General features: G+C 42.1%; 1 protein-coding gene across 1 annotated transcript in view; it reads right to left on the reverse strand.

Moving 5' to 3' along the window:
* The window catches only part of LOC108279435 (thyrotropin-releasing hormone-degrading ectoenzyme), a 191,164-nt gene that overhangs the window by 69,790 nt on the left and 102,123 nt on the right, over nt 1–19,251 (reverse strand). Inside the window, exon 6 of the mRNA XM_017493685.3 lies at nt 6,586–6,699. Within this exon, the coding sequence (XP_017349174.1) occupies nt 6,586–6,699 (114 nt within the window). The remainder of the gene's footprint in view (nt 1–6,585; nt 6,700–19,251) is intronic.

Below are 19,251 nucleotides of genomic sequence, written 5' to 3' on the forward strand. Positions count from 1 at the left end.
TATATAAAGGAAACCAGGCTTTTGGTTAAAATAGAATTTTGAAAAACACACACCATCAATCTTCAATGAGTTCCTGGACCAAAACAGCCCCAAGCATAAATGATGTATCACTATATTTTACAACGGGTATGGGAGCGTTTTGGTTTTTTTTGTAATCTCTCCGGCCATGCTAATGGTGTTCACGGCCAAAAAGTTTCAATGTGATTCTAATGACACTTTTCACTGTGCTGGGGATTGAGGGCAAATAGACTTTTGAAACTTTTCAAAAGGCTCTGATTGTGCATAATGATATCTTTAACTGTTATGTATTTTTTATCCATTATCTGACTGGTGCAAGTCATCAACCATCTGTCTCACTTGTGCTGAAAGCACTTTTCCTCATAATGATGAAGCACTAAAAGGATGTTACATGTGTGTTACATTAGTTTCTGGAAAATATGAACAATTTTAAAATAATATAACTTTTCAAGAATGGCAATTTCTTTCCATTTATTTCTAAGAATTATTTAGAGGTGTCAACAATTTTACCAAATATTGTGTTACCAAACAAACAAAAAACATCTGGGTTACTCATGTAACCCTGTTCCCTGAGAAGGGAACGAGACATTGCATTTAGCATAACACTGTGGGGGAGCACCTCTCGTGCATGACCGGCATCTGAAGCTTGTGTAAAATCATGCCTATTTACAGTGCATCTGGAAAGTATTCACAGCGCTTCACTGTTTCCACATTTTGTTATGTTACAGCCTTATTCCAAAATAGATTAAATTAATTATTTTCCTCAAAATTCTATAAACAATATCCCATAATGACAATGTGAAAGAAGTTTGTTTGAAATCTTTGCAAATTTATTAAAAATAAATAACAAAAAAAGCACATGTACATAAGTATTCACAGCCTTTGCTCAATACTTTGTTGAAGCACCTTCGGCACCAATTACAGCCTCAAGTCTTTTTGAGTATGATGCTACAAGCTTCACACCTATTTTTGGGCAGTTTCTCCAATTCTTCTTTGCAGGACCTCTCAAGCTCCATCAGGTTGGATGGGGAGCATCAGTGCACAGCCATTTTCAGATCTCTCCAGAGATGTTCAATCGGGTTCAAGTCTGGGCTCTGGCTGGGCCACTCAAGGACATTCACAGAGTTGTCCTGTAGCTACTCCTTTGTTATCTTGGCTGTGTGCTTAGGGTCGTTGTCCTGTTGGAAGGTGAACCTTCACCCGAGTCTGAGGTCCAGACCTTCATCAAGGATGTCTCTGTACATTGCTGCAGTCATATTTCCCTCGATCTTGACTAGTCTCCCAGTTCCTGTCGCTGAAAAACATCCCCACAGCATGATGCTGCAACCACCATGCTTCACTGTAGGGATGGTATTGGCCAGGTGATGACTGGTGCCTGGTTTCCTCCAGACATGACGCTTGCCATTCAGGCCAAAAAGTTCAATCTTTGTTTTGGTCTTTTGGCAAACTCCAGGCGGGCTGTCATGTGCCTTTTACTGAGGAGTGGTTCTGTCTGCCCACTCTACCATACAGGCCTGATTGGTCGAGTGCTGCAGAGATGGTTGTTCTTCTGGAAGATTCTCCTCTCTCCACAGAGACATGCTGGAGCTCTGTCAGAGTGACCATTGGGTTTTGTCTCGCCCTTCTCCCCGATTGCTCATTTTGGCCACGCGGCCAGCTCTAGGAAGAGTCCTGGTTGTTCCAAACTTCTTCCATTTACGGATGATGGAGGCCACTGTGCTCATTGAGACCTTCAATGCTGCAGAAATGTTTCTGTACCCTTCCCCAGAGCTGTGCCTCAATACAATCCTGTCTCGGAGGTCTCCAGACAGTTCCTTGGACTTCATGACTTGGTTTGTGCTCTGACATGCATTGTTAACTGTGGAACCTTATATAGACAGGTGTGTGCCTTTCCAAATCATGTCCAATCAACTGAATTTACCACAAGTGGACTCCAATCAAGTTGCAGAAACATCTCAAGGATGATCAGTGGAAACAGGATGCACCTGAGCTCAATTTTGAGTGTCATGGCAAAGGCTGTGAAAACTTATGTACATGTGTTTTTTTGTTGTTTTTTGTTGATTTCAAACAAACTTCTATCATTTTGTCATTATGGGGTATCGTTTGTAGAATTTTGAGGAAAATAATGAATGTAATCAATTTTGGAATTTTGGAATAAGGCTGTAACATAACAAAATGTGGAAAAAGTGAAGGGCTGTGAATACTTTCCGGATGCACTGTATAGGCCTACCATGATCAGGTGACGTGGCAATTAAGCGCGTCGCGTGATATAAATATGGCACCTGTGAACCGTGCCATCAGTCTCTATTATCTGAAGCAAAGACGCAATTCACAGGCCTGCCCTGATATGACAGAGCTATGCAACATCTCGTTCCCTTCTCAGGGAACATGCATAACCCAGATGTTCCCTTTCAAAGGGAACTTCAATGTTGCGTTTAGCATAACACTATGGGAATGAGAATACCCACTCCATCATAGCGAGGGTACGGCCTGTTCAAAAAGACCCAAGCCCGAGGGTCACTTCAAGACACTCGAGCCCGGGGTGGAATGAATTTCCAGGCTGTAATAACGAATGAATGTGTGTGGCGTAGACCACGCTGCAGCAGCACACACATCGTGTAAGGATACCCCTTTGGACAAAGCCTTCGCGGAGGCGACCGCCCTAGTGGAATGAGCCCTTATGCCCAGACGCGTAGCGAGACCGCGTGCCTCATAAGCAATAGAGATTGCTTCCACTATCCAATTAGAGATGCGCTAATTTGACACTAGTGCGAGCGAGACACAGAAGGCGAGTATGGCAGTCCCCCAACCCCCACAGACAGCCAGGGGATCCAGGCGGCCACAGTTGTGGCCTGCTACTAGGCCTGATCTGAGAATGGTCATAAAGGCCAAGCAGACGAAGAAGACCTCTGGGGCCATGGAGGGACGTATCAGGGGACATGAGGTTGTTAGGCAAGTTAGCCCCCAGTGCTACTGTAGGGCCTCCCCTAGCCAAGGCTGTCCCAAGTTTTCAGTGTCCTTTGGTCAGCGAGCTGTCACAAGGCATTGAAAATCTGATGCTATCCCACCAATAGAATGTGGAATAGTTAATGTCACTAAAAGACTGTCTGGCAGCGTGGAAACTACTGCCAAATGTGTCTCCATGGGTTCTGTCTACCGTAGAAAAGGGTTACCGGGTCCAGTTTAGAGCTCGACCCCCCCGGTTCAGAGGTATGCTCACCACAGTAATCAGCACAGACCAGTGCCTGATGTTAGTGCAGGAAGTAAGATCCCTCTTGGACAAAGGGGCCATAGAACATGTACCCCATTCCCGGAGTGAGGGATGTTTTTACAGCCGTTATTTCCTGGTCCGCAAAAAAAAAAGGAGTATGCGGCAGTTTTAGACCTGCATCATCTGAACTGTACTCTTCGGACATACAGGTTCAAGATGCTGACGCCCAAAGTTATCGTTCCACAGATTCAGTTTGAGGACTGGTTTGTGACGATAGATCTAAAAGGTGCATATTTCCACATAGAAATATCACTAGCTTTATCCCCTCGCACCTTCACAAAGTGCATGGATGTCACTCTGGCTCCATTGTGACTCCAGGACATCCGTGTACTAAACTACCTGGATGACTGGTTAATTCTACGATGATCCAGGGAACTGGTGATTCAACATTGAGATGTTGTTCTCGCCGACATGAAGATCTTGGGGCTCAGGTTGAACCTCAGAAAAGTATGCTTTCTCCAGTGCAGTGGACAACTTTTTAGGGGTTATAAGGATTCTAAGACGATGAGGGCGTTTCTATACCCAAGATGCGTAGGGTCAATACTACCAACATTGAGCAAGATAAAGCTGGATCTTGGCATCCCCTCCAGTCTCTATGGGAGAGTATTGGAGCTTAAGGGCAGCCAACATCATACCATTGGGCCTATTGCACAGGAGACCATTTCAGTGGTGGCTGAGAAGTTGGGGGTTTCATACAAGGTTGAAACCTCTGAGAGTAATCAGTTTCACGTGGCGATGCCTACGTGCTCTGAGAATTTGAGTGTCCCCGGTTTCTAGCCTTGGGTCACACTCTAGGGGTGTCTCCTTAGCGCAAGGCGGTAATGAAAGACACCTCCCTCACGAGCTGGAGTGCGGTCTTAGACAGCTGTCCAGCTCACAGTCTCTGGAGTGGCCCTCATCTGGAGCGACATATAAATTGCCTAGAAATGTAGACATTATTGCTAGCACTGAAATTCCTTCTTCCTCAATTGAGAGGTCACCATGTGTTTACAGACAATACAGCGGTGGTCTCATATATTGACCACCAGGGAGGATTATGTCCACGCCCCCAGTTCAAGCAGGTGCAACAAATTCTCCTCCAGGCAGAGGGAAAGTTTTGAAAGTGAGTGCAATGTACATTCTGGGCAACTGAATGTGGGGGCAGACATCCTGTTGAGGCAGGGGCTGAGGCTCAGAGATTGGTGGCTCCATCCACAAGTGGTGGAGTCCATATGGCAGAGGTTTGGTCAAGCGGGACTGCATGTGTTCGCCTCCGAGGAGACAACACACTGTGGTTCGCCTTCACTCCTCCCACAAAATTAGGGCTGGACGCCATGGTACACATGTGGCCGAGGTCACATCTGTATGCTTTTCCCCCGATCGCTCTGCTCCCACAAGTTCTAGCGAGAGCTCGGAAAGACAGTCTATGTCTGCTGCTAGTAGCACTTTATTGGCCAGCTCGAATATGGTTCTCAGAGATAATATCCATGTTAGATGGCACTCCTTGGGAGATTCCCATCCGTAGGGATCGATTGTAGACCCAGTGAACTGTGCAATAGCTACAGTCCTGGAGTCCTGGACATTTCTCAGTGGGGTTGGCTCCTTCTACAATCAGGGTTTTCGGCCATCCATGCTCCTGTTGATGGAGCCTCTGTGGGGCAACATCCTCTACCTTTGAGGTTCATGTCTGGTGTCAGGAGGCTGAGACCCATCTGCAGGCCGCGCATACCTTCCTGGGACCTTTCTGTGGTCCTGGAAGGTCTGTCATGGGCCCCATTTGAGCCCTTAGAGTCAGCCTCTGAGAAGCTTCTGACTCTAAAGGTAGCTCTTTTGCTGGCCCTGACATCTCTCAAGCGAGTAGGAGATCTACAAGCTCTCTCTGTTGCCCCTTCCTGCCTTAACTTTGCCCCTGGATTAGCCAAGGCCTTCCAGTATCCTAGGCCGGATTATATTCCTAAGGTGCCTACATCGGCTGCCAACCCTGTGGGGGGTTTCTGCCCTCCTCTGTTCCTAACACCAGAACAAGAGAGGATGCACCTGTTGTGTCCAGTAAGGGCTCTCTGTACTTACGTCCACCGCTCCGGCCAGTGGCATAAGTCGGAGTAGCTGCTGGTCTGCTTTGTCGGTGACGGTAGAGGTGATGCTGTGTCAATGCAGCACATCTCTAATTGGATAGTGGAAGCAATCTCTATTGCTTATGAGGCACACAGTCTCGCAACGCCCCTGGGCATAAGGGCTCATTCCACTAGGACGGTCGCCTCCTCGAAGGCTTTGTCCAAAGGGGTATCCTTACAGGATGTGTGTGCTGCTGCAGGGTGGTCTATGCCACACACATTCATTCGTTATTACAGCCTGGATATTCATTCCACCACAGGCTCGAGTGTCTTGCCTCGGTCTTGGGTCTTTTTGAACAGGCCATTCCCTCGGTATGACGGAGTGGATATTCTCATTCCCATACTGTTATGCTAAGTCAAGTTCCCTTTGAAAGGGAACGTCTGGTTTAAGCATGTAACCCTGTTCTCTGAGAAGGGAACAAGACTTTGCGTAGCTTTGTCATACCAGGGCAGGCCTGTGAATTGTGTCTTCGCTTCAGATAATGGAGGCTGACGGCGTGGTTCACAGGTGCCATATTTATATCACGCGATGCACTTAACTGCCACGTCACCTGATCATGGCAGGCCTATAAATAGAGGCATGATTTTACACAAGCTTCAGATACCGGTCGTGCACGCAATCGAGCTCCCCCATAATGTTAGGCTAAACGCAATGTCTCGTTCCCTTCTCAGGGAACAGGGTTACATGCATTACCCAGATGTTTTTTTGTTAATCTAAATGTGAATTTTATGTGCCATTTGCTAGTGTATCACCTTTATTGATAGGCACTGTTTATAAGAGGATCAAATGTCTGCTTGTCCAAATGTGTCAAAAAAAAAAAAAACACAACAATTTACATAAGGTGTACTATGTGTTCATACTGCAGTCAATATCTTTCATAGCCTCTGATGCATTTTAATCCTCCAGTGTTTTTATTGCCTTATGGGTTAATATTAACAGCTAAAATTATACATAGACCTCTAAACCAGAGAAAAACAAAAACAGGAACAGATATAAAAATATTACCTCAATATATTATCGCTAAGCATGATATATCAGATACATTTATTAAATGCCGGTTAATGACAACATTATCTGTAAAATTAAAAAATATGAAAGTTTTTAGATCAGTTTAGTTGCATGGCTATAGATAGAACGTGAATGGCACTTTTTAGGTTATGGCACAAAATGTTACTTATCCAAAATAAATCGCAGGATCTCACCATATTCCACTTTGGGAAGAGGAAATCAGTCCCAACGTACTCGAAGAAATGAGCAAATCCTTCTTTGAGCCATACGTCTTCCCACCAGACTGGGGTAACCAGGTCTCCAAACCACTGTACAACAGAAGAACACAGCTGATATCACAGACTCACACACTTTACATAACTGCTCAAGTTCAATACACTGTAATGAGGGGACTGATTGTTTTTGGCCTTATAATGTCATTACAGATTTTAAACAGAGAGGTGACATAATGAAAGCATATCAGTATCGCATACAGTATAGAGTGTATTATAGCCCACAGTATGGTAAACTTCATTCTCCAGCATGTCTCTAATAGTCTGCAATAAGACTTCAAAACAGAGTGGCCTATTTTATTAAGAGGTGAAACTCCAAGAAAACATTGTTTCTATGTTGTTCTGATAAAATACTGACTGCTAAGACCAGTCTGAACTACAGACTGCTGCTGCATTGGCCAATCATATTATTAATGTCATCCTGTTTGAACTGTATGCATATAGCTTTATGTCTTGAAAACAATGATATTAGATTGAACACCATGAGTCAATGTTCCAACTCTACAGTAGGGATGTCACGAGAACCGATACTTCGGTACCAAGTCAGTACCAACATTCTTAAAACGTGACTGTACTTGTTTTTCTGCAGTAGCATTCGTACTGTTGGTAATGACAGTACCGGGGTTGCAATTCTTCCGGAACTGAAGGGGGCAGCAAATACGCGTAAGTGTTTTAGTTGGTCCACAAGTGGTAAAGAAAAAGAAGAACGCCTACAAACACACGGGAAAAACTACAGAAATGGCAACAAGTTTAGTTCTGCCCCAACTTGTTGAGAGGCAGAGAGAGGAAAGCTCGTTGAGAGGAAAGGTAGCATCGGTTGCCGGTGTGCAACCGATGCTATTGTTCATTTCAAACAAAGCAAGAAAACACCTGGAATTTGGTGAAGCACCTGAAAGACGGTCCTATATTATGTTTGTTTGAGGCAGCTGGCATTGTGGCCGTCAAACCAGCTAACGTTATGCTTTATGTAATGTTTGCGATAGCCAGTTATTTTTAATGACGCTAACACATTGCAATGTTATAAACTACCTCCTAATGGGCCACCATTCATCACCATTCAGCTCGTGTCCTGTCAGCTAAATGTAGTCTAATGTCACTAATAATTATTCAAATGTTCATGCTTTTAATAAATCTTTTATTAGTCATTGTCAGACAGTGTTTGATAACTAAAATCTCTCTCTCTCTCTCTCTCTCTCTCTCTCTTTGCCAGTATTAGCCAGAGGAGGATGTCCTCTAGGCGTTTATTTTATTTTTAAAAAAGTATATATATTTTTTGATACCATACCATGGTATCGACTTTGGTATCAAGTATCATGTACTTTTGGTGGTATCGGTACCGACTACTAGATTTTTGGTATCCTGACATCCCTACTCTACAGTGACACTTTTTCCCCACAAATTTCAAATAGCTAATTGTGAGTGGATGAAACACTATTAAGTATAGATAATGTGATCAATCAACTCTGTAAATAAAATCATGCTACCTTTAAGTATGAGATTAGGTTGTGATGTTACTTCTATTTAATAATCTCATTATTTCAACTCAATAACTTGTTATTTCAAGAAATGCTTTCCCACCCATCTTCTACCACTTACTCCTTTTCAGGGTCACGGAGAACTTGGAGCCTATCCCAGAGAGCATCAGGCACAAGGTAGGGTACACCCTGGACAGTGTGCCAGTCCATCATAGGGCACACAATCACACACCCATTCATACACTACAGACACGCCAATCAGCCTACCAGGCATGTCTTTGGACTGGGGGAGGAAACTGGAGTACCCGGAGAAAACCCCTGCAGCACGGGGAGAACATGCAAACTCCACACACACATGGCCCCAGCGGGACTCAAACCTCGGACCCTGGAGGTGTGAGGCGAACGTGCTAACCACCAAGCCACCGTGCGTCCAAGAAATGTTTTTATTTCATTCTGTTCCCATATAAACTATGATGTCTTGGTTATTATTCTGATATGGGTGGTGCAAAATCTTGCTTCTTCTTTTGAAGCAAAATGTAAGAATAAGCTATTCTTTTTATCCTACTTTGTACACATGCACTCAACAAAACTGAGGGAAACTAGTCTTATATTACAGAGAATTTTACTGGGTATTCATGAAGAACACAAAAGACCAGCTAGTCTGTTTTGAAGTGAGGTAATGTATGCACAGGAGCCTGTTTAGGTTTTGTTTTGGGAGAAAGGGCATACGGGTACATTATTGAGCCAGGAGATTGGCCTCTTATGGCAAAAAGTCTCCCCTACCCCCAAACATAGACATTTCTCTGCGAGCCAGGGCTCTTTTTTACGCAGAAGAATTCTAAACATCCTTATAGGAACAATCATACACTAGACAGCCACAGCTTAAAAGTGCTGCTACTTTCAAGTTAGTGTGTATTGTATCTGAATAGGCTGTTTTCTCAATCTCAGAGTGCTGCTTCTACTTTGACAGGTCCTGTGCACTCAGAATGGCTTTTGCTAGTTTGGAAGTGAGAGTCTGAGCTGCTCTCTGAGATGGAAAGATGGAACTCATTCACTTTGTTGTATAAAGCAGAAACGCAGAAGGCAGTTTCAGACAAAGTCCAAATATGTTGAGAAAAATGGCAGGGATTTAGAGGTGGAGTCACTGATTATAAAATTATATGATCAAATAATACTTAAGCCATATATATAGTGTAAAGCCTGGATTCTGTATATTTATACAGTATATTTATTATGAGCTGAAGTCTGGAAGATACAAAAAGTCATCTCTATGCTCATGGAGTTGCAGAATCCAATTCTCCAATAACTGAATATATTGTACATCTTGACAACACATATCTTAACAATTTCCACCTACAGCGATGATCTAACTTATAGGATTATGTTAATCTTATGCAGTTGCAACATGATGACATATATAACAACAAATGAACCCCTGAGTTACTATTTCTTCACAAATAAAGAGTGATAATATGAGTGAGAAATCTGATATTTATTGAACACAGCCTAGAATTTAATTCTATTGTGTTTTACTTACACTGTGTAGTAATTTCACCATTTTTTCTAAGATATACCAAACAGGTTATATTTATTTCTCTTTCTATTAAGGTGTCAAGTTCAAGATTCTTGTTATGACTCAAAAAAATAAATAAATAAAATTACAACAATTACCTAGTCATACTCCTGAAGTCAAAGAAGTTAAATGAAAATGTTGCTGAGCTGGAGCATCCCAACTATATTGAGATGGAGCTCAGCATCAGTTAATGGAACAACATTGGGTTTGCATTGTCCGGTGTGTAGTACATCTGAATATGCCATTGGCTTAGATACCCTGGCAGCAGAGAGTGCCTGAAACTATGAGGCATTCATGGCCACCTACCAACAGGGTCTAGCAGATAAAACTAAAGACAGTCTTGCCAGTCAAGATCAGCCTTGGGTGTTGAGAACCTGTATGAGATGACCCTGAGGCTCAGTAATCATCTCTACCAATGTCACAGGGCCAGTATAATCAAACAGCCTCTTTAACTGGTTGCTCCGCTGGAACCAATCCTCACATCTAGTAGTGTGCATTCTGAACCTTCTGAGGAGCCCATGCAACTGGGTCATACCAGACTCTACAAAAAAGTATTAGAAGCTTAGAGGAGAGAAAAGAAGTGTCTTTACTGTGGGCACATAGGGCATTTTCATACCACCTGCACCAACGGTTGGTAAAAACCAAGGGGTGCCCCATGATGGGGGACCCTTAACAAGTCCAGTCATTTCTCCCATGTCATTTGCTCCAGATATTTACCTGCAGGCAACTATCTCTGGCTGTAAACAGCAGGGGAAAACCCTTTAACTTCCACTTAATACCCTGGAGCATCCTGTCTCAGTCTTGCCAGTGTCTCAGCTCTGATTAATTTACCCATAGATCAACATATTGAGCAGATATATCTGTTCTCATTCTGTTGTTCAAAATGAGTTGCAACTCCTTCTGGGGTTCCCTTGGCTGGAACACCAAAACCCTTGGATCTACCCTTGGTTAACTCAGTCCCTCTCAGTATGTTGATCCCAGTGGCATGGATATTGCGTTTGATAATTCTAGCACCATTTCTCTCCCTACCTATAATACAGCTGAGACCCTTAACCTTTCCCAGGTTCTGCCTGACTATCTAGATCTTTGGGAGGTCTTCAGCAAAAAGAAAGCTGAGACTCTCCTGCTCCATAGGCCATATGATTATGCCACCAATCTCCTGCCAAGGACCTGCCTGTCCTGTGGAAGGCTGTTCTCCCTCTCGGACCCCAAGCAGACTGCCAAGGCTCTGGCAGCAGAATTTATATAGCCATCCACTTTACCAGTTGATGCAGACTTTTTCTTTGTTGGGAAGAAAAAAACAGAACCTTCACCACTTTATTAATTACCAAAGCCTCAATAAGATTACTGTTAAGGACCAATACCCCTTACCTTTTTGACTTCAGCTTTTTAGTCACTGCAAGAAGTTTCCCAAAGCTCAACCTATGCAGCACTTACAATTTTATCTGGGGAAGGCAGGAGGATAAATGGAAGACCAAATTCATTACTCCTTCCTTACACTATGAATACCTGGTGAGATCCTTCAAAATTAATGAATGCTCCAGTGGTCTTCCAGTGGTTCATTACCAAGGTCCTCCAGAAAGCCCTTAATTGGTATATATTTTTTCTATTTGACAGCACACTTGTATACAGCAATTCCTAGAAAGAACATGTAGGACTGATTAGGTGGGTTCTTCAACTACAACAGAGGAACCACATTTACAAGGCCAAGCTGGAAAAAAGCTAGTTCCACGCACATTCTGTGTCTCTGAGGTGTGTGGTTGCTGAAGGTAGTACCTGCATGTGCCTCACCAAAATAAAAAAAGTAGCAGACTGGCCACATCCTACTTCTGTCAAATTGGTCCAGTGCTTCCTGGGTTTCACCAATTTCTTCCAACACTTTGTCCAGAACTTCAGTTCAGTCACAGTCCCTCTTATTGTTCTTCCTCCCAGGCTTGACTACAGTGGACACCCAAGGCCAAATTAAGCTCCAATCTGCTGCACTGTTGCATAGCAATCTGTGGCTAACAGTGAGCAGTGAGCAGTGACCAGTCTACACCTCATGGGGCTGATGGGTAAATTTGATGCAACTTTTGGGTAGTCTAGAAACCAAGTCATCAACTATGTTGCAGAAATGTAATTTATTGCCATATAGCACCTCTGTGAGTTATTCAAATTAAAACCTTTTGAACATATTTGTGATACTGGGAATCTCACAAGGAGTGCCGTCTAGCAGGAATATTATCTCAGAACCATATTTGAGCTGGCCAATAAGGTGCTAATGGCAACAGACATAGACAGACTTGGTGAACTCTCACTAGAACCTGTGGGAGCAGAGCGATCGGGAGAAAAGTGTACAGATGTGACCTCTGCCACGTGTGCACCATGGCATCCAACCCCAATGGGGCAGGAGGAGTGAGGGCGAACCACAGCGGGCAGTGTGTTCTCTCCTTCAGAGGCAAGCACATCCACTCTGCTTGGCCAAACCTCCACCATATGGACTCCACCACTTGTGGATGGAGCCTCCAATCCCCAGACCCCAGCCCCTGCCTGGACAGGATATCTGCCCCCACTTCCCGGTTGCCCAGAATATACATTGCATTCATTGACAAAAACTTTCCTTCAAACCAGAGAGGAATTAGTTGTGCCTGCCAGATGAGGGCCGCTGAGAGACCGTGAGCTGGACAGCCATCTGAGACCATGCCCCGGACCGTGAGGGAGGCATCTGTCATTACCTTCTTATGATAAGGAGACGCCCCTAGAGTGTGAACTGAGGCTAGAAACTGGAGACAAATTCTCAGACCACGTAGGCATCGCTGCGTGACACTGATTACTCTCAGTGGTTTTGGCCTTGGATGAAATCCCTGACTTTTCAGCCACCACTGAAACGGTCTTATGTGCAATAGGCCCAACGTTATGACGTTGGCTGCTGCTGCCATAAGCCCCAACAGTTTCTCATAGAGACTGGAGGGGATGCCCAGATCCAGCTTTATCTTGCTCAGTGTTGATAGGATCCACCCTACACATCTTGAGGACAGAAATGCCCTTATCATAGTAGAATCCCATATAACCCCTAGAAAAGTTGTCCTCTGCACTGGAAAAAAGCATATTTTTCTTGAGGTTCAACCTGAGCCCCAAGCTCTACATATGGGCGAGAACAACATCTCAATGTTGAATCGCCAGTTCCCTGGATCACGCTAGATTTAACCAGTTGTCCAGGTACTTTGGTACACGGATGCCCTGGAGTGGCAAAGGAGCCAGAACAGCATCCATGCACTTTATGAAGGTGTGAGGGGCTAAAGCTAGCCTGAAGGGAACCCGATATTGATATGAATTGCCTCCAAACGCAAACCTCCGGAACTTCCTGTGACTGAGTGATATTTCTATGTGGAAATATGCACCTTTTAGATCTATTGTCACAAACCAGTCCTCTAACTAAATCTATGGAATGAGAAGTTTGAGTGTCAGCATCTTGAACCTATATGTCCAAAGAGTACAGTTCAGAAGGAGCAAATCTAAAATTGGCTGCATACTCCGATTTTTTTGCAGACCAGGAAATAACAGCTGTAAAAACCTCCCTCAGGGAACTGGATAATGTTCTATGGCTTGGATGGCAACGCTGGCCCCCCTTAATTACCTGCCATAGATATGCCATGGATAGCTCGCAAGCAACTCCTCCACCTTTGGCATAGCTAAATAGCCATCCCGTTCATTCCCCACAATGGCCAAATAGTCCAACGTTGCAGGGTTATAAAAACAGCTAGTGTGTGAAAGAGATTTATACTCACTGCCTTAGTAATCACTTCAAGCAGCTCTTTATCTGCTTGAGAGCTGCTCTCTGTTTTTGGTGCAATGGCACCCCCTTCTGGCTCCTTGGAGTCAGAGAGGGTTTGAGAGTCAGAGAAGTCCTGACGCAAGCTCCAAAATCCGGTGGAGAGCCAGAAGCAGAAGACAGAGCAAGAGTTCCTCTTCCGGATCCATCTAAGATCCCCAGGACCTGAGCCGGCTGGCTGCCTCAGCAGCGGCCAAACCAGATCTATGAATCTCTGTATCCCAACTCCCTTCGGCCTAGAAGGGAGTGAGCTGCGAGCAGACCCGCCTAATTGTAAGGCGTTCACAATATGCACAGTCAAACCTCTCGAGGGCTGCTCTGGCATGCTCCACCCCAAGACACTTCATACAGAAAGTGCCCCCCCCCCCACGTCCCCCCATGATGAAACGGGACCAAGGCGTGAGACACTTCCTGAGTTCTATCTCACTCATACATTTTTCTCTTTTTTAAAAAGGGACAGAAAAGTAAAGACATTTTTCTTTCTTTTTTTTTTAAGATAGAGAGGAAATGAAGAGTCTTTTTGTGAGATTTACACAAATGACCAACATATGTAACAGTATCGCTGAGATTAATAAGGCTGACGGCAGGGTTCACAGGTGCCGTTTTTACATAACGTGACATGCTTAATTGCCAAGTCACCAGATCATGGCAGGCCTATAAATAAGCATGATGTTACACAAGATTCAGATACTGGTCATGCGCGAGGGCGCTTCCCAAAGCGTGAAGCTCATGCAACATTGAGTTCCCTTTGAAAGGGAACAAGACAATTTCAGTTTTTGAATTGCTTGAAATTAATTTTTAAATTGTCTAGAAAAAGGTTTAATAATAATCATTTGGTTTATTGTTGTCTTAAATGGTACTGGATAAATTTGACTACTGTATATTCATGATATTTTTACTTTTTAAAACTTCATAAAAGTCCATTTTATTCAAATGAATAACATTATGAATTAACTGAAAGTGAGAGGTAAGTGTAGCAGATGAGTGCTCGGACAGCTTATCCTTCAAACTGTAGGCACATTTTATTTACAGGAGAGTACATTGAATTAACACAAGCATTATTTTATTAATTTGACAACTCAAAATAGCAAACTAAAAGTGCGATAATATATCCTATATCCTGCACACACATAAAAATTGTGTGGCCCCAGTTTAGTGTTTTGTTGCTTCATTCAAATATTGTCAAACTAAACATTCATATATCATGTGTTTTTTGGGGGGCTTGTGTGATCTCAAAAAAAAAAAAAAAAAAGGTGGTGGTCTAGACTCTATTGAAAAAACCCATTAAAGAAAAATCTGGAAAAGTCAGAGGCATGAACTACACACAGGTTATTTGCAAAATCTGAACAGGGAGCCCAGAAAATAGATTAAAAAAGGATGCCTAATCCATCTTTGAATACACATAACTTTCCCTGTGTAAATATTGACAAAACATTTGGATTTGCATAGCTGACTTTGAATATGGTCCATAGAGATTAATATACAACAGGCAAAAATCTCCAGAGAGAAAAGTTGAAGAAAGGGAGCTTGCCCAAGCATTTTTATGAGCTTGGCAGGTAATATCACACTAACACTCACATACCCCTTAGTCTCTTTCTCTTAACCACCCCCAGACATTCACTCGTGCTCTCTGTAATTGGGCCTGTATGCCTGAACGGTTTCACTGCACAGACATCTTAATCTTAATTTGATTACTGTCTGTATATGTGTGTGTGTGTGTGTGTGTGTGTGTGTGTGTGTGTGTGTGTGTGTGTGTGTGTTGCAAACAGGGAGAGTGGAGCGTGCTATATTTCTAAAGGGCTCTTCCTATCATCTTGAACCTTGAGCATTAATGTAAGCATGGCATGGAGTCTCAGAGGAATCATGTGAGACTTTCAGAGATAAGAACTGATTATTTTCTTTTTTTGACCGAAGTAGAACAACAAATGTTAGCAATGTTAATACAGCTCATGCAAATTTCCACAGAGAGTGTCTCTATTGCTAATGAGGAGAGAAGAACACTGGAGCTATGGTGTTAAACTCCTCTGACTTTTCCATATACCCTCATTTACAGCCTGCTCACCCTTAATTATCCCTGCTGTTCACAGATACACACTCCACAGCAGGTGGACACTAAGTGGGAAAGTAGCAAACTAATGCATAACATTGACATGGTTATAATTCTGGAAAATTCCAGCACTTTATTCATTATTTGCAATTATATGTTACATATAGTACATATAGTAAGTAAGGACAGAATGGACATATGCTATGACGTTTAATGCCTTATGCGTTTGTTAATGTTTCTTTCAATCATATTCTCTGCAGAATCATTGGACCCTATTAATTCAAAATCACTAAGCCAAATAAGGAATGGCTTAATATTTTGAAAGAGCTCTTCCCTTCACTTTACTAAGCCTTGTGCACCAAAATAAAGATGGCATAGTAGAGTCATGTGAGGACCTCAGAGCTAAGAATGTGAGGAATTTCTTTTTTTGACCTGAATAGAACCATAAATGTCAGCAATGAATATGTACAGCTCATGCAGTCACTGTGTAAAAAAAATCTGCCTGGTTTTATCTATCAACTACGGATGCAAAACCTCCCTCACTAGCAACACTGTGCTCCAGGGCTTGTCTGTCATCACACCCACACTGTTATATGACTTGGTCAAATGACTGGTGGAATCCAGAAAACCTAATATATCTAATATAAGGTTCTCATCAATGTCTCTCTTTAATAAAAGACAAAAACAAACAACAACTGACAGCCAGAGGATGCAGTAGTAAGGTAATATTCACTTTCTTGCCCCAACATAAGATTTTCATGAAAGCAGCAATACGTAGTGGTCAAAATTACTACTCACTTTCCCATCTAATATGCAGCCTGCGCATGACTTAAATCCTGCTGCTTTATTTATAATCTACTATGATAAAAGATATAAAAGAGACCATATATTCAGCATAATAATAATAATAATAATAATAATAATAATAATAATAATAATAAAACACAGTGGTCTGATCTTTTTCAAACTAACTGCAACAATGCATAGTTCCTAAAAGTAGGTTATTAAACATAAAATGCCCTCTCATAGGAGAGAGAGAGAGAGAGAGAGAGAGAGAAGGAGTACAAAACACTGTGATACTCTTCAACAGCCACAGTAAATTAATGAATTAGCATTGCACTTAGATCAGTGTACTGGACTTTTCTTGTCCCATTTTAATCCAAGTTGACAAAAGCCCTTTGATCCATGTAATCAGTGTAATTGCAAAGCCAGTGACTTTTTATAATGTTTGAGAAATATCTCTTGATAATTCTAAAACAAAAAGATTAATTTAACTTCAAACTGTCACCTAAGACAGACCTCTAAGAAGCTAGAAAGACTGTGCAACCTCCCATGAGAATAGCTGTTTAACTGTCTCCCCAGCCCCACAAATGGACACAGCTGTGCCCCATGTATGTTTGTATCTACAGCCCTGTGAATCACTCTCCACTATAAATCTGCCCCACATTTCTAATTTGGGGTTAATATTGGGACATCCACTGTTCTCTCTGAGTGAAGTCTTGTCCAAACAATTCTGACTATTTTCACACTCTCACACTTCTCATGGCAGACTGATGGCTCACATTTACCCATGTGATATAAAGTGCCTCTCCCAACTCTGGTTTTTGGAAAGACAGAGTGCTTTCTACAGCTTCATGCTCTTGTTCTGCAGAGACACCAATGGACAGATAACAGTATTTCCTCTGGAGCCTGCAGAGGTTGGTATTTAAGAGCTTCCCTGCAGGCATCTGGCAGCACTGTCTGCTATTGGTCCAAAACAACTTGTAATACACAGAGATCAGAGTCCTATTGCATTCTGGAAGAAAGTCAAAGTTCTCCACCCAGTCTCCTCTTAAATGGCCTGGCATGATGCATTCAACCATCACTAAACAGTTCCTAAATCTTCTGGATGCCACACGTCTGGTCCATACTAAAGATTTGTGGAACAGAAGCTCCTATGTCAATATATATATATATATATATATATATATCAAGCTGTTAACATGGACTGGTCAGGTTGCTCAAGTCCAGAACATCACAATTCTTCAGAATACCACAAGCATTTTCAGTTTTGCATTACTTCTTCTAATACAAGAGTCTTAAGAGTCCAAGGTCATGAACACAGATCTTTATGTCCACCGATCCTTGCCCTTCATCTTCTGGTGCACAAAACAGGTGTACAAGTCCAGTGATCTAAGTACAATAATGTACTTTGAAGATTGTTTGTAATTTATCATTTTCAGTGCCTAAGAACTCACTGACGTTTTATACCCTCCCCTACTGTAGTAAGCTGAGGTGGCTCTATTTGACAGGCACTGGACATCTTAAAAGATTTCTTTTTAATTGACTGGTTGCTTTTCAGAAAGCTGTTAAAATGGAAATTACTTTGATGATAGTATATCTAAAAGCTGTGACAGACCCTTTAAAAAACTGCTTTTTAAAATTAAATTTGTACTCATGCTTCAAAATTTGTTTCAGTAGTTTATCTTAGACAAAAATACTTTGTGTCACACACAAAGCGAATTACTTCTCCACATATTGTAAAAGAGACAAATAAAAGCCTGCTTAATCTCTGGCACCATTCCAACATGTCTCAAACATGCAGCCACTTGTCAAGAAAAAAATTAATAAAAAACTACCCTTTGTTTATAAAGTAATTTGGAATTTAAAAAAAATATATATTTGTTTTTTTCAGCTATGGGCTCATCTGATTAAAAATGATATTCTTAGAACCAACCAAGAAATTACTCAGAATACAGAATGCGTCCTGTTACATTTGACAAAAGATCTGTTACTTGTTGGCTCGAATTTAGCCTATTACCCAAAAACATTTAAAACTCAACTTAGAAGCCAATACTCACATCTACCTCTGAGCCCAGTTGGAGATAGAAAAAATACACCAGCCGTGAGTGAGAAGAAGCAAGGGTCCAGCTTTATTGTTCCATTCCACCACACGAGATCCACACCAATGAGAATTCTCAGAAGTGATCCCAATATCCTGAGCTTAAGCTCCAGTATTTATACTGTATTTACACACTAGATACCCCATAGGTTTCCAGAAAAGGCCTATTTCACTTACCCATAGAATTGAAACCAGGGGTTTTAATTTACACATAAAATCAGAACCCAGGCATTTCCAACAACCCAGGAAACAAAAACCCAGAATTTCTAGTTACCTAGGTTGTCAAAAACCAGGACTCTCATTTACCCAGGTTTTCAAAAACCAGGATTCCCATTTACCTAGGTTTTCAAAAACCAGGATTCTCATTTACCTAGGTTTTCAAAAACCAGGATTCTCAATTCCCTAGGTTAAAAAAATGACGTAAGCAAGACGACTAAACAACCGGGAGGGACCTTGGTCTTATCGTTATCTCGAGGGGGGGGGCAGCCACCCTTATAACTGGCTTTCTTCATGGTTCTCTAAAAATTAAGGCTTTCCTTGCGAGACGAGAATCTTCACCATCTGAATCATGAGTAAGTTATATTTTCCTTTTTTTCCTGTATTTCTCGTTTATAATTTATTTTCATATTTGCACTATATTTCTTAGTTTATATATATTTATACTACTTGAAAAGCGGTTTACTGTACTTCCAACTTCTTAATATCATTACAGTTCTACTGTCCTGCATTTCCTACAATTCTGCTTTTTATAGAGTTTCTCTATTACTATAAGATTCTATTAAAGTTATTCATGTGTGTGTA

This window comes from Ictalurus punctatus, chromosome 19, assembly GCF_001660625.3.
Source record: "Ictalurus punctatus breed USDA103 chromosome 19, Coco_2.0, whole genome shotgun sequence".
NCBI classification, from domain to species: domain Eukaryota; kingdom Metazoa; phylum Chordata; class Actinopteri; order Siluriformes; family Ictaluridae; genus Ictalurus; species Ictalurus punctatus.